The sequence below is a fragment of the Zychaea mexicana genome, assembly GCF_025766255.1.
Source record: "Zychaea mexicana strain RSA 1403 chromosome Unknown BDB00scaffold_53, whole genome shotgun sequence".
In the NCBI taxonomy this organism is placed as follows: domain Eukaryota; kingdom Fungi; phylum Mucoromycota; class Mucoromycetes; order Mucorales; family Lichtheimiaceae; genus Zychaea; species Zychaea mexicana.
The window spans coordinates 22230-37166 of NW_026516716.1; the positions used below are offsets into that span (position 1 = coordinate 22230).

Genomic DNA, 14937 nt, shown 5'->3' on the forward strand with positions numbered 1-14937 from the left:
AATGTCTTTCTCTTTCTCTCCAAAGAGATCAGAAAGCAAGGATGCATATCGGTATTACATGCATGTCATTGATAACGCGGGTGCTGCTGTGCAGTGCTTATAACAGGTATAAGCAATGTGCAAGATGATCAGGACAGCGTCAGCGACAAAGGCTAATAGGTTGGGAAATCCTTTCCACAAGCAAAAAAATAAGGGGACGATGACTTCTCGGGATTGCCTTTCTTTCTTTTTTAGGTCATCATGCATTAAACCCACACAGTAAAACTTATTGGACTTAACAACAACAAAACGCTAATTCCCCAAGTCTCCCATGTTTTTATGCTCTGTCAGAGGAAATGTTGTATGCACAAAGATAATGGCTTGTTAGGCTTCTTTTAAAGGGGTTGCGTGAGAGTAGTAGTATACTCAGTTACTAGATAGCGCTGCTCTGCCATGCTACATACATAGGCAAATTCCGGGCTGAGACAGTCGTAATTTACGTAAAAAAAAAGTGAATCTCAGTTTCTATATCGGTAGTTCGACATACCCCTACTCATTTATATCACAAAAATACTGCTGTACAACCCAGACGGCTAGTATAGCTAATTTATTATAGCCTCCAGCGGCATTATTGTTCTACTGCTTCGGTGTTTTCTGCTGGATGATTAGCGTCTGTAGCCGGATCACTATGCATAGCAAAGGGGATATTACAGCATCACAAAAGCTGCGTGTGTGGGGGAGCGTAGGAGAAAAGAAAAGAGATAACAGCAGCAGTTGTTAGTAATAAAGAAGCGTGATCTATTAAAGGAAGTGATAAATGGGTAAGGCGAAAAAAGCAAGTCCGTATCAAGAGATAATAAGATGAAAGGGAGTTACATGGTGGGGGAGTGATGTGGCAGAGAGAAGAAGAGGGGGGGGAGGGAGGAGGAGGGAGAGGCTCACTGGAGAGAGAGAGAGAGAGAGGGAGAGAGAGGACCCGGACACCGGACTGATCAAGCAACATCCGTTAATCTCTGGCCAATCCGACGGCAGTATCGGCAGTTACACACAGTGTTGACTCAGCTGATAAGGAGCAGAGTATGTGTATGTACTTTTGCGAAATGGTAGATATACACACACAAGGGCTGCCCATTCAAGATCCGCTTATGCACACTGATTGGTCCGATAACCTTGGGATCCTTTTGATCAACCGTTATCTTTTTTTTTTCTCTCAACTAGTCAATGTATGCCGCTCTGCGTGCAAGCGTGTGTGTGGCGATTCTTTTCTTAACAGCACACTTTTTTTTTTCTTTTCTTCCTTCTTCTTCTTTAATCTTCACTCTCTTCCCTCGCCTCGCCTCGCCTCATCTTATCTCACTCACTCACTACTTTGCACTTTTTATCTCTCCTATATACCAAATCAAAGCCAATACCAACAACAACAACAGCGACAACAACAACGACAACAGCAACTCCATTAACTACATCATTCAACAACATATAATTACCATGGTCACCCCAACTCACACAGAGCCTATCAAGCGACGTCGCAGAAAGTCCGTGTTGCGTTGCGCACAATGCGGTAGCATGTTTCGCCTCCCGCTCTGGAGCCGCGAAAGTGGCCAAGGCCCCGTGTGCGATGCTTGCAGCAACGGCGAAACGCTCCAAGAAGACATGTGCGTCAAGCCATCACCACAAGCAGCAGTAGCAACATCACCACAGCATCAAGGAGATGAAAATGTCCCCGCTAGCAATATAAATAACAGCAATAATAAGCCTACACGCTCTAATCGCGGACGCAAGCGACGAGCATTCCAGCCTGATAGCATGTCTGTCTGTGCCAACTGCCAGACCACCAACACACCGCTTTGGCGTAGAGATGCAAATGGCAATGCTATTTGCAATGCTTGTGGTCTCTATTACAAGCTACATCTCGTCCACCGGCCTGTCACCATGATGCGCACAGAAATCAAGCGACGAAAGCGCTCGTCTGATAAGAACAAGCGTGGCAGCAGCAACCCCACCACTGCCTCAACCAAAAAGCAAGATGGTAGCGATATGATGATGGATGATTCGAATCATCATCACCACCAAAAAGACCTGTTACAAGCCTCACCACAGCACCATCACCACATCCTTCATGAAATGGAGCCCGCAACATTGGGTGGCAGTAGCAGCAGCAGCAGCAGCTCATCTGCTTCATCCGCCTCCTCAAGAAGTCCCAGTCCTGTATCGAGTCCCAGTCCCAGTCCAAGCTCATCACCCGCAATGGAATCCATGTTAGTACCACCTCTTCAACAAGACCCATACCCACCTGTCCTTTCGTCGCCTGAATCAAAGTGTTTACCATCACCTACGCCCACTCAACACAGCAGCCACCACTATCCCCTGATGCCAACGTCGCCGTACTGCGGCCATAGCACCCAAGCACTCCTTGATAAGCGACGCGCTCTTCAACAAGAGGTCGATCGTCTGACTGCATTGCTCGGTGAAACCTCTGATATGATCTCTGATATTGATACCACCCTGTCTCAACGACAGACACCCGTCGAGGATGTTGCCCGGTCACTCCTCACCTTGGCCCGATTACCACCTCCAACACTCTCTCCTCCGCGGCTCAATGATCGACAACAGCAGCAGCAACAACAACAAGAACCTGCCACAACACCTTCACCTTCTTCTTCACCTCACGACTATAAGCACTTTCCGAGGCTTCCTCCTATCACTGCTGTTGGAGCTGCCACTCCACCTCCCTTTGAATTCTCATTATGAAATAAAGCTGGTTTATTATGCTCAAATGGTATATCTTCTTTTGCATTGCTCTTTACTGATAGTAGCATCATGTTGTCGGTTCTCGTTTTCTTACAAGAGTGTTAACTGAGTATATATTGTGCATGCGGGTATGCGTGTTGTACATGTTACGTGTTACGGGTGAGTAGGTCAAAGTGGCAGTGGGATGACATGCTTGTTGAAGGGGTTAAGAATGGTAATGCGAACAAGATAAGAAAGAAGAAGGTGCTGCTGATACATGTGATTATAGAAGGGGAATAAAGGATGGTAATAATGGTGGAGAAGATAAAATAGTAGTATGATAAGTAGCGTTGGATATATGTTATATAAAAGAAGAGAGCGATTATTTGTTGTATCGCGTCATAGATCGAACAGGCATTTTGCCTTGTGGGGTTAAATGAATGACAGCAGCATCCAAGAAATCGTCTTCATCTTCGTCAGGACGCCAGCGCCCCAGTCGATGATTTGAATCGATCAATTGCCGTAGCACTTGTTTGCATTGCAAAGTGTATTCGGCATACTGTTTTCCCGAAGAGCTGACAAACATCACCGCTGGCGTATGTGTCATTCCATAACGTTCCAGAATCTGGGGCAGTTGGTCATGTAATACTTTTTCGCGCTGCTGCATCATTTCACTGGACGTGGCCTGATCGACGATCAAGACGAGCCGTCGCCACCATAGTTTATCAGAGTCAATACCGGTCATGCAGTTGTCGAGTATGTCGAGCTGCCGGAAAAACGTCTCCCTATTATACCATTAGATCAGTTTTGTGCGTGCCTCAAAAACCATTCAATGATATAAAGCTGTTAACTGAGTCCACTTACAAAGAAGATGCGATTACCAGGAACGTCGAAATACCGATACGGTCACCGAGATCAAGCAGCCCTTGTTTAGTCGTGAAAGGACTGAACGTGAGCGTTGCAGCAGCTGAATCAACCTGCCATGACGATTCGCGTTCAGCTGGTATGTTATCAAATAACCACCGTGCTATATCCGTCTTTATATAATATTAGCTGTTTTTTTCTCCCTTTCCATAATGGTTTTAAATCTCCACAAAGATATTTTATACCATGCCGAATGCAGCCACCACAAAGTGCGGCTGATTTACATATATCTTTGGCGATAATGTAATGATACGCTGCTTACTGCTATTGCTAGGGGATGTCGATGTTATCGGTGACGACGCTGTTGATGGAGACGCCGTCGAGTTTGGTCGTAGTACGTCGTCGTCATCATAAGAGTGGGGGACCTCGTATACGGTGACGGGTAACGTGGCCTCTGTGGTGTTGCTTGTATTTGAAAATGCAGAATCCCGTGACTGTGTTGAACGGGTTGATGCTGAAGATGCTATAGAGCTGTGATGCGAGAGTGGTGTGGCCGCAATGCGGTGTATGCTTGAAGAAGAGGTGGTAGTAGTAGCAGTAGAGGTTGAGGAAGGACGTGGTGCAGCAGAGTGGCTACGAAGACTTTGTCGCTGTGGGCGTTGTGGCTGCTGCTGCTGCTGCTGCTGTTGCTGCGGTATCAGATTAGCCTGTTTCCCATATAGCACAGTCATACAGAGTTATATATGCACCATTACCTTTTCAGTGACTAGCAAGTTATCCATAAGGGCATCAAGACCCCATGTAGCTTTATTCTTTCCTCGTTGCATCTTTAATGACGAGTAAGGGGAGAAAGGGAAGTCTTTTGCAGAAAGATGAAAATTAAAGAATAAAAGGGAAAGAAGTGAAGAAAAAGGAAACAAGCGAAAAGAACGAGTAAAATAGGAAAAAAAAAGAGATATCTTTTGTAGTAAAGCAACAAGCGGAAAGATGAGAGAGACTGAGGTGATAGAGAATGACTAGAGAGTGTGTGGCGCGGAATTCAGCGACAAGCCTTGTAAGGTAGTGTTAAGTAATACCATTGTGACACCATGATGGCGCGACTACTTTACTACTACTATAAAAAACACCAGCCGCCCGGGGTAGATTGTTTCTCATCCCCTCTCTCCTCTTTACGTTCGTCTGGAAGCAGCAGACGTAGCAGCAGCAGCAGCAGTCGCCCCTGAGCAGAATACCCGGCCTTTTTCGAGCACCGTATAGGGCATTGTGTCGTAGATGACAAACGGCGGGCAGATGCAAAACTCGATTATACCGGACGTCAAGCCTTCTTCATCGACCATGGTGACATGATTAAACGGCTGTACTCCCTCTTGTACAACTGTGGCCACAATATCAACCTCCTGGCCCTTCATTGCAAAGCCGAGAGCAATCGAGTACTCGACCAGTTTTCTGACCTTCGTTTCGTAGCGTTTTTCTGGATCTGATTCCGTGTTATCGTACTGCTGCATGTAAGGGTATGCTTCATTGAGATTGCTGTAGAGGCCATGAGCTGCCTGCTTGATGGGCTTTGCCAATAACCGCTGAGCATCCGCCACGACGCTCTTTGCCAGCTCTTGCCGCAGCCGTGTAGCCGTGTACCGATCGTGGTTTCGCAGCCAGTACTCGAGCGCGATATAGTCCTTTTCAACCGACAGGCCCGGGAAGAAATGCGGCGTCATGTTGGGTATCAAATAATCCATCATGTATTTCTCCGTCAACATACGGATCCGATTCAGCGGCAACAACGCGCCCATCTGTTCGATCGGCTGCTTCAAATTGAGCCAAAAGTTGCGCAAGGCACCCGTAGCACGCTTGGGATCCACATTCTCGAGCAGATCATCCGCTAAATGCGCAATCATCGCCTTGAGCTGTCTCAGTTTTCCCGAAATACTGGCCAGGTCGTCGTCTGTGGCACGCAGACCTCTCAAGTGCTCGTTATAATTGCCTTCCAGCTGGTGTCGCGCTTCTTGTCGTTGTTGCAGCCGTTCTTGCACTTTGGCAATTCGGTCTGTCAGTGCCCGACTGTCCAGTCTGTATTGTTGGCGTTCAATCTCGAGATTTTCAAGGCAATAGCGTTGGCGTGCAAGTTCTGCTTTAAGTTGTGCTAAAACTCGGGCATTGTTGTTTGCTCCTTCGTCTGCTGTCGTCTTTTCTGATGTAGCTGACTGTTGCTGTTGTCCCGGTGGTGGCGGTGGCACTGTTCCGCTCGATGACCGAACAGATGCTTGGCGTTCGAGATTGTTTTGTTTTTCGACTACTGGTGATGACGGCTTGCTGTTGCTATTGGTATGAACGGCACCGTTGTTATCGTAGCTGTTGTGAATGTGTTCGGTTTCAATGGTGGAGGCTATTTCACCAAAAAAAGAAAGAAAAAATATAAAAGGGAAAACAATTGGCAACAGTAATAAAGAGAAAGTTAGTTACTGGCTTGCTCTTTTTCGGCAGGAAATATAAGAGGGCGAGCGAGAAAAGCGTGAACGAGAATCTTACTTGTCATGGAAGAGTTGTGAAGTTGAGACAGATGATGGTCTAATGGAGAGTATGTTGGTGCGTGGCTTTGGCTCCACTTTTGTGTTGCATTGTGGTAGTACACACTATTGTTGCTGTTGCTGCTGCTGCCATCGACATACACACTGCTGTCCACTAAGAGATCGTTTGGCTGTTGATACTGCATTTGCTGTTGATGGATATGGTGTTCCTGTTGCTGCCACTCGTCTTCATCTTTGCTTTTACTACGCTTAAAGAACATCGAAATGCGTTCCTTGGGCGTCTTTCTTTGCGATTCATCCACAGGAGTAGCAGGATCCAACAGGTCACTCTGTAAGCGCTGTTGTTCGGTACGACCACCACCCGTTAGTGTCTCGTTGATCATTATATAGTCTGTTATTCTACGCGTTCTCGGTCGTCGCCGTTGTTTTTAGTAGTAGTCGTCGTTTGAAGTGGGTTAAAAATACGATAACAGCTTAATTCTTTGATAACGAAAAACAAAAAGGCGCTGAAAGAAGCAAAAGAAAATGAATGTTTATTTTGTGAGAGCGGGAAACTGTTCGTTCGCACCCTCTGGTCTCTGTCTCTTGGAGTTTGTGAATAATTATAAAAAGTGCAATAAAGACTTAACCAAGCTTGTGCAACGACGATCCTTCCATTTTTATTCAAGAGCGACCGCACACTTAGGAAAGGTCGGAGGTCGCGAACGTTTTCTTTCATAATGGTCGGTGGGTCGGTATAACAAAGATAAAAGAAGGATTGCCATCCCTCTTTCGGTCAGTCTTGGCAAAAATTAAAGATGATGCCTGCTGCATGTGCAGTATGTCTGTACAAAGTAGTAAAAGGCTGCAAGTGTCATGCTACTACTGTGGGGTACTAGTGTATGTGTTTAAGAAGAAAGCCTTTTAGTTAAAACTGGCGCTATAACATAAATCCATCTATGAAAGAAAAAAAAAGAGATTCAACCTAGCCTGCTATGTGTATAACCTCTGCGTGCCTTGGTCTTGTAACGCGAAATTATCATAAACAGATTGTGATACCCAGGGCCCACATCGTCATAGTATAATAAGCACCGGTGTGGGTTCGTGCTTTTTATAGAGCAGAATGTATAATTATCGTGTTGCGGAGAGAGAACACAAGGCTTGTTGGTTTTGAACGGAGCTCTTTTCTTTATATGAATCCTTTATTTCCAGGAACATGGATTGATTACTGCGGAATTCTTAAGAAAGGTATATATACCAGTAAGGGTTTAGGTCTTCATCAGGAACGCATCTATCCTTGTTGTTTCTGTTGCTGTTTGAGTTATCGAAAGGCCATAAAGAGCTTCTGGAGAAGCCCAAGAACCAGGAAGAGTAACACAGAGATTGAGTACGACAGATGTTTATTTCCTACAAGGATGCTCCACATGATACAATGCCTTGTATTTTGTGGAGAAGCTAATCTGTGTATGTAGGTCTAGTCTCTCAGACATATCCGGATACATCATAGAATTAGCAGGCCCATCACTCTTCTCTTTTCTGCTAAGAAACAAAGTGCTTATAATAGCGTGTTTCGAAAATAACAATGCAAGGCACAGCTGTGGCCTACTTTCTGCTGGAATGTATGGTATCTTTGACTATTTTTACTGCTACACATTGCTCTGCTTGATCCAGGAACTTGGGTTGATATGTCATTCAGCTGTCAAGACGCCGCCTCCCAGCCTCAACCCACCCTTTCATGAAAGTTTATGTTCCCTTCGTGTTTATTATCTTTAGTGTTGCCTGACTGTTCCTTGACGTCACTAAACCCAGTAACCTAGAACCAGCCGTAGTATGGATATTGAGAGATTCATTTTTGGACGTGTTTCTCGGTTCTTATCTCCTAATCCCAACTTTAAGCAAAACACGGCTCTCCCGTGCTCTTCACTGCTTGATTGCCATTTAATGTGAACTAACCTAGTAATTGCCTTATCATCAATATCCACGGCCATCGCTCTATACGTAGTGTGTTATAATGGTATTTTCAAAGTTGTTTTATATGGTAAAAAGGTGTCGACCGAAAAGGAATGTGTATGAGTGCGTCGTGTACGTGAATAATATAACAAAATTAGGGCGAGCGAAGCGATATTATGAAGAGTCGCCGCGTGGAGGGGTTGGAGGCGGGTTTGCCGAGCTGTATGACAACTCTCTTGTCGGTAATGGAGGAGGAGGAGGAGACGCGCCAGCAGTAGACGATACAAAACTGCTACCATGAGCTAAAACGGGCTGTGGTTGTTGGATCTCGTTCATGGGTGTTTGTGCGGCGGATGAGGATGGGGGCGGTGGAGGAGAAGTCTGTTGCTGTTGCTGCGATGCACGTTTATACAAAAATCGTCGTAGCAGCCGTGCGTTCTTAGTGTTTGCACGATACAGCATCGTTAATATAATGCCCAAGATTGGTATAAGGCCAAGCTATTATGTAAGAGAGAGAGAGAGAAAGAGAGTAAATTCAGTCTAAAAAAGGAAATGGACCCAAGTTCGCGCCCCCCCCCCCACTACTACTACAATAAGGAAAAAAGCCTACCACAAAATCTACAGTAATGTGATAAAGCATCGTTCGTCGAAGAGAGCCTGGTAGCTGACATTGGCATGCCAGCCGATACATGGATAGTGAAAATCCAAGTGAAATCACCTTGCCGACAATAGGGATAAGGTCTATTTTTTTTATCATGAGTGTCCATTTGGCGTATATACACGGCAACACCAGTGTAGAACGAAGGAAAATTTACCGAGTAGTACGTCGTAGCCGATCCAGCAGCAACATATTTTGATCATTTCATCAAACTGTTTTGCGCGATGTTCATATTTGGTGAGAATGCGAGCGTCGCGCTCTGATAGCTGGACTTCGACGGGTGGTTGTGCCTTGCGAAGGAAGCCCATGGTCGTCGTCGTTGCTTGCTTTTTTTATTTTGAAAGAGCGAAAAGCAGTGAAAGGGGAAGAAAAAAGGCAGCCTAGGCTTATCCCTGGGTTGTTATTTTGTAATCGTCCTGTGTAAAAAGGAACATTCTACGCTTCCAAAAACAGTTTTACTTGACCATATGTGATTATTGATTGTTTACTGTATGCGAAGATTCTATGCCAAGTCTCTCTGTGGTCCATGTGTGTCTATCTCCGTACAGTGTCTGCAGCATTAAACCGTCGATCGCAGTCTTGGCCCTTGCTCTCTCTCTCTCTCTCTTTTCCTTTTCTCATATCCTGCATCCCTTTGCTTTGACCGTGGTACAAGCAACACGACATGCAGCTCACTTTATATTTTGCCCGGACCGACCCGCCCATTCAGTCTTGTCCTGCTGTGCCACTTGCTTCGTTTTGGATTCGTAGCTTGAGCCTTGCTATTTATCACATGAAAGAACTGGTCTTATAAAGAATCAAAATTCACCTAAAAAGTTGAATATATATGCCGCGTCACATCACAACTACGAGCGGGACCTCGTTGGACCTTCTTTTTCTTACTTGTGCTCATTCTTAACGGCTCCATCTTCAATAAATGAGCAAATTAAAACCAACAGATTCAAAAACAAAAGAAGAATCAAATACCTATACCCAGAATGCAACCCGATCGCAAATACCGCAATCGTCACCACCGCCATCACAAGCTTACAAAAGCAACACAGAAGACGACAAGGAATTGACAGAACAATTGTCAAATCTGACACTCGTGCAAGCGACAGCGTCGTTGTCATCGTCATCGTCATCGTCAACGTCATCTTCATCTTCTTCGAAATCAGAATCAAAAACAACAGCCGTGCCCAGCTCCCAGCAACAACCGCAACAAGTCGATTCCGAGCTGGCCGATCTTCTTGGCGATCTCTCTGTTTCTTTCGAGCAGGCTCCATTTATGCCTTACTGTTTATGAAAGGCCTCCCGGTTTTCGCTCCATATATTCTCTTTACTTGTACATATGTATCACAACTATTTACATTGCACGACCTTCCATCCGGTTATTAACATATTATATACCCATCTTTGTCTCTTTCTTTCTCTGTAGTCACCATTTCTTAAATGTAATTTAATAGCTCGCTTTTTGTTCGCAATAGAAACGTATCGAAATCAAACTCTGCTGTTGAGTGTTGGTTTCTTTCTAATCATATATCGAAACAATCGGCACAATAACAAAACTCATTTGGCATGCACTCATGTGTGCCAGAAATGACAAAATGGTCAAGCCCGTTTAAATCTTTGCTTAGAGGTAATGAGGTCAGCTTACTGGTGCAAATGTACAGTTTACTATGCTTCTTCCCCACTCCCTTCCCTTTCCCAGGAAGAAAACCGGAAAAATTTTAAAAGAAAACGATGTTATGTATTATACAGTTTGCACATCGATTTTTATAATATGCTTCGACACAAAACTCGATCAAAGGAAAAGAAAGACGATTTTAAGAGGCAGATGTTATATAAAGGTCCAAGATGACTTAACGGAGAAAAGGGGCGGTTTGTTTATGTGTTGTGTTGGTTATTAATTGACGTCGAGATCTTATATATCTACTCTATTAATCGTCAATACTCTTTTTTACAACATGTTGATGGACGTGCCAAAAGAGAAGGACTACATAGACATGATGAACGAACTACTCTTGAAGAAAAAGAAACATTTACTTATTGATGTTTCAATTGTGGAATCTTTACTTAAAGGTATACAGCTAGTTGAAACAACATCACATGAGTTTATATAATATACATATAAGCTTATAAATGTGATCAAAGACAGTGTCGCCAACAACCAATCAATCATTATCGTTTGTAATGAGATCATAAGGTATCCTGGCTTCTTGTCAACATCTATGCCAGTAAAGAGATCAAACTGCCGTCCTGGCTGCATTGGTATATCGGTATTACTACTTGGTCTACATCCATATCAGCTCACAATGATGCTTTAGAGAAATACTAGAGCAATAATAAACACGACGAAGCAACAATGTTGGAGAAGCATTGATCGAACGAACTTTGACATATAATACCATCATCAGTTTTTTATATCTTTTACTTTTCTACATATAACATAATGGGCAAAACGCGTCACCGACATGACGGGCAAACTTAATATATTTTCTTGTTACGTTGTTAATTCATTAATTGAAAAGTAGTATCGGTTAAAAAGTTTTCCTCATTAGGCTTATTACCCCTTGCCATGCCCGTTTGGAGCTTTAGTAAAATGATGACTGCTAACATCTTTAATGCTATTTTCTACTGTAATCATATCTTGCTCTATATCTGATACCTGAAAATTTGTAGTGACTTTTGTTATATAACATTCATTAGAACGTTATCTAAAATGACTTATACTATGTGAGTACCACCTCCAGTTGTCCTTACGTCCCTCTCCTTAGTATGTATCGCAAAAAGGATGTATCTATTGTTATGCAACGAAATATCAAAAGATTAGCCTCAGCCTCTATATTAAATTGAAAAAGGCTGCACAACGTATAAAACATATAAACCGAATCCCGGTGCTTAATTAACTTGAGGACTGATACAAGTGTGTACTTAATGTTTGTGATGCATCAAAATTGTGTATGAGCAGCATTATTGTTGAAGGATAAAGGACTTAAGCTACACTTGCTTACGGAACCGACGCCGGCCGGTCCGGTAACGTAAAAGCTCACTGAGCAGCATCGCCGTTGAAGGGTAAAGGATACGAGCCACAACCGCTCAAGGAACTGACGCCGGCTGGTTCGGGAAAGAAAAAGATCACTGAGCAGCATCGTTGTTAAAGGGTAAATGATACGAGCCACAACTGCTTACGGAACCGACGCCGGCCGGTTCGGGAAGTAAAAGAGCTCGATCACTAACTGCCAAGGTGGCTGGAGAGATAAATCGGGAAATCATGCTTGACTACATGTCTGGGCTAGTTAAGGATAGTTACAACGTACTTACGACATAGTAATATATAGCTGATTATATGGCGAATCAATCCGTGCTGAACGTCATTCAAGCGCTTGATTAATTGCTTACAACTACTTGCTATATGCTATGTTTCAATATATGCGTGGTATATCATTTTTTATGCTGAACATTGGTATAGATTTTAATCTTATTCTTACTAGTTGTTATATATTTTACGACCTAAACCTAATCGAGAAGGAAGAGAGAAGGTTACGTGGCGCATTTTCAAAAGGTTTTGTATCACATTGATGCAGCAACAACAACAACAAAAACAACCAAGGTTACGCGAAATTGGCACACACTACCTTTTGCAGTGGACCACGGGAAAAAAAGACTGTCAGTTTCCTGTATACACCGCAAGATTTTCTTTTTCTTCGTGTAAAGGTGATACTATATTTTCTATCATCGTTGACATGACAGTTCGCCCGGGACTTCAGCTGTTACTATCGTGTTCCTTTTTCACTGTCATATCCGTTTTTTGCGATTGGAATACCATTCCACGAGCAAAGATTGGAATACCATTCCACGAGCAAAAACAATCGTGAATGAATATTACCATATCATTCATCTACTATACGTATATACTATAAATGTATGATTCACTGTAAAGGTTGTGCAAATTAAGCCAACAAAATGCAGCAGGAATATTCACGACGGCAATTACCATTATCCGTACAATCCAAAAGTTATGTTTTATTCTTTTTGCGAACCTTTTTTATTAGTAGCCAACAAGCAGATGGCTAGACATACATATCTAAGCATACTATATTACTACGGTTTAGAATGCTCTCATTGATATAGTATATAATTGCTATGACATTAAGGAATAGAGTCGCTAAGGAAAAGGGCTTGTTTTAAAAATTTAGTAGCTGTATGTACACATCATTATTAGTCAAAGATTTGTCAAAATAACTTGGCATGATGATTTAGACCGATAAAGCAATAAAACGTTATCAATTTTTGTAGTATTATTATTAAAAGAAAGCCAAGAGTTTCTGGCAAAAGAGGATCGATCTAGAAAACTGGGCAAAGTAGCAGAAAGCAAGGTAAAGCTTAGATTTTGGCGAGGCTCGGATAGATTTGCTTAATAATGGACGGCAAAAGCGTTGATGTCGTGACACCCATCTTTTATTGTTGTTGGTACGGAGTGATCAAATTAATAAAAAGGAGATTTCAGCGGCGCAGTATTAATAATTTAGAATATTTTAAGTAGTGTAAAGAACCTACTAGCATATGCTACTGGCTTTTTCTTCTCTTGTTGCTGGCTGTTCCGCCATTATGGAAACTATGATGATTCTTACTGCAAATTGCCTTTTATGGGTGAGCCCTTAGGCGAGTACGATGTTTGGTAATAGGTTTCGTGATTGGTTAAAATAAGCAGATCAGCAGTTTCATGGCGCCACACACATATACAGCTTGTACCTATTCTCGTAGCACGAGCCACATTGACGTAAATCCCGGTGGGAAGCGATCTAACAATCCAGAACAACACCGGGCTACGCAACAAATCAAGCCGATTGTGTTCCTTAGGTCTTGTTTGTGGCCCTCCGGCGACTTGGATTCAGGGACAAAAAGAAAACATGATCTAAGATAATGAGATTGCCATATTTGTTGTTCTCGGTATACATATTGTTGTATATATGTCAATTTTTGGTCAACGCCTTTTTATTATCACAATGGACAGTACGCAAGCAACACACGGATCAAGAGTGTTTGTATAAAAAGCTAAATAATGCCCAGCTTTTTTTTGGGGTCATAATTAACAGGGTTTAAAGAAGAGAAAATATATATGCAAAATGACAATGAGAGTAGCGAAAAGGAAGAGAGAGGGAACCTTTTTTTAGTACATGCATAGCACAGGTGCTTACTAAATGCTTACATCACATAATGAGAGGAGAAGGAGATGATGAAAAGATACCAAATGAGCCATTGTTATAGAGTGTACGAAAGTGGTGTTTGTGCTGCGCAGGCTAATGAGTTGTTATTGTTGTCTGGAAACTGCCACTGACCGTACACATTTTAAAAAAGGAAACACCCGATGCTTCCGATCGCGCTTAGCGCGATTTATACCACAAACAGAAAGCGAAAGAGTGAGATTGAGTCAAAACGCTCAAGAGAAATCTTGTCGTTAAATGTGCTGCTTATACGAAAAATGTGCGGGGTGGGGGAAAGGTAAATAAATTCGTATAAAAGTAACCTTTTTTTTGTGTTTCTGTGCTCAGTTTATCCATCATCCGTTCTCTCTTTCTGCTTTACTTATTGTTTTTATTTCTACCACTACTATCATGCCGTTCCAATGGGTTTATCAAGCTGGCACTCACTGGGTTGCCTTTGATCCGCGATCGAACGTGTCTATCGAAAGCTTATGGCGAAGAGGTTCAGCAGCGAATATATACGTACCGTCCTTACAAGGTGTCGTCTACGTCAATGGCCCTGGTCTTTATGCACAACAATTCTCGACTCGGATTGCAATCGCACGGACAGGATCATAATTCTATTACTCTTCTGCTCCACTACCGTATCTGCGTGTTACTTTTTGCTCTCCTTTTTTCTCCCCCACCCCACCCGTTTTCAAATTCTAAACTTTCTCCACCACGTACATAGCACACTCAGCATCAATAATGCACCGCCAATCGTCAGACAAACAAACAAGTAACGCGTTGTTTCTCGCTCGATATTAGCTTTCATTACGCACAATACTTTGTATTATATTCCCAGCACCCTTTAACCCCAGGTTTTTGTCTCTTGTAATATAGCCCTTTTTTCGACAGACATTCATTTCCAAGCACTATTTGTTGTTCTCTTGACGTATTTCTTTCAATATGGAATTGTTCTAGACAGGGACAACCTCTTACAGTAATACAAATAAACTTTGTTGCACAAAAAATTATCCCAAAAGTAGCAACTGCTGCTGCGCGGCATATCTCCTCACTCTCCGTA

General features: G+C 43.0%; 7 protein-coding genes across 7 annotated transcripts; 2 read left to right on the plus strand and 5 right to left on the minus strand.

Annotated features, from left to right (window-relative positions):
- Nucleotides 1–1267: 1267 nt before the first annotated feature.
- Nucleotides 1268–2730, plus strand: BDB00DRAFT_930092 (uncharacterized protein; the record flags this gene model as incomplete). The annotated part of the gene is made up of 1 exon (XM_053128991.1): nucleotides 1268–2730. The coding sequence occupies exon 1, from the start codon at nucleotides 1468–1470 to the stop codon at nucleotides 2728–2730; it is 1263 nt and encodes a 420-aa protein (XP_052978099.1). The 5' UTR covers nucleotides 1268–1467.
- Nucleotides 2731–2749: 19 nt separating this feature from the next.
- Nucleotides 2750–3747, minus strand: BDB00DRAFT_830850 (uncharacterized protein). The gene has a single exon (XM_053124069.1). The coding sequence runs from the start codon at nucleotides 3452–3454 to the stop codon at nucleotides 3092–3094; it is 363 nt and encodes a 120-aa protein (XP_052978100.1). The 5' UTR covers nucleotides 3455–3747; the 3' UTR covers nucleotides 2750–3091.
- Nucleotides 3673–4571, minus strand: BDB00DRAFT_466970 (uncharacterized protein). Its single transcript, XM_053117482.1, has 2 exons — nucleotides 4329–4571; nucleotides 3673–4256 (listed from the first exon to the last, which is right to left on the minus strand). The coding sequence occupies exons 1-2, from the start codon at nucleotides 4398–4400 to the stop codon at nucleotides 3813–3815; spliced, it is 516 nt and encodes a 171-aa protein (XP_052978101.1). The 5' UTR covers nucleotides 4401–4571; the 3' UTR covers nucleotides 3673–3812.
- Nucleotides 4572–4796: 225 nt separating this feature from the next.
- Nucleotides 4797–5711, minus strand: BDB00DRAFT_748597 (uncharacterized protein; the record flags this gene model as incomplete). Its single annotated transcript, XM_053118578.1, has 1 exon — nucleotides 4797–5711. A coding segment is annotated over one exon (915 nt), but the record flags the coding sequence as incomplete, so codon positions are not given.
- Nucleotides 5712–8095: 2384 nt separating this feature from the next.
- On the minus strand, nucleotides 8096–9091 carry BDB00DRAFT_467046 (uncharacterized protein). Its single transcript, XM_053117484.1, has 3 exons — nucleotides 8843–9091; nucleotides 8641–8768; nucleotides 8096–8525 (listed from the first exon to the last, which is right to left on the minus strand). Exons 1-3 carry the CDS (start codon nucleotides 8991–8993, stop codon nucleotides 8202–8204), a joined length of 603 nt encoding a protein of 200 aa, XP_052978103.1. The 5' UTR covers nucleotides 8994–9091; the 3' UTR covers nucleotides 8096–8201.
- On the plus strand, nucleotides 9092–9507 carry BDB00DRAFT_467011 (uncharacterized protein). Its single transcript, XM_053117483.1, has one exon. It carries the CDS (start codon nucleotides 9190–9192, stop codon nucleotides 9433–9435), a length of 246 nt encoding a protein of 81 aa, XP_052978104.1. The 5' UTR covers nucleotides 9092–9189; the 3' UTR covers nucleotides 9436–9507.
- On the minus strand, nucleotides 9500–10230 carry BDB00DRAFT_467064 (uncharacterized protein). The gene has a single exon (XM_053117485.1). The coding sequence runs from the start codon at nucleotides 9948–9950 to the stop codon at nucleotides 9564–9566; it is 387 nt and encodes a 128-aa protein (XP_052978105.1). The 5' UTR covers nucleotides 9951–10230; the 3' UTR covers nucleotides 9500–9563.
- Nucleotides 10231–14937: the final 4707 nt, after the last annotated feature.

Coding starts and splice junctions, on each gene's coding strand:
- BDB00DRAFT_830850 (XM_053124069.1), bottom strand. CDS start 3,454: ATGACCGGTATTGACTCTGATAAACTATGGTGGCGACGGCTCGTCTTG.
- BDB00DRAFT_466970 (XM_053117482.1), bottom strand. CDS start 4,400: ATGCAACGAGGAAAGAATAAAGCTACATGGGGTCTTGATGCCCTTATG. Junction 4,257..4,328: donor ACTTGCTAGTCACTGAAAAG/GTAATGGTGCAT, acceptor CCGCAGCAACAG/CAGCAGCAGCAGCAGCAGCC.
- BDB00DRAFT_467046 (XM_053117484.1), bottom strand. CDS start 8,993: ATGGGCTTCCTTCGCAAGGCACAACCACCCGTCGAAGTCCAGCTATCA. Junction 8,769..8,842: donor CGGCTACGACGTACTACTCG/GTAAATTTTCCT, acceptor TAAAAAAAATAG/ACCTTATCCCTATTGTCGGC. Junction 8,526..8,640: donor ATCACATTACTGTAGATTTT/GTGGTAGGCTTT, acceptor CTTACATAATAG/CTTGGCCTTATACCAATCTT.
- BDB00DRAFT_467011 (XM_053117483.1), top strand. CDS start 9,190: ATGCCAAGTCTCTCTGTGGTCCATGTGTGTCTATCTCCGTACAGTGTC.
- BDB00DRAFT_467064 (XM_053117485.1), bottom strand. CDS start 9,950: ATGGAGCCTGCTCGAAAGAAACAGAGAGATCGCCAAGAAGATCGGCCA.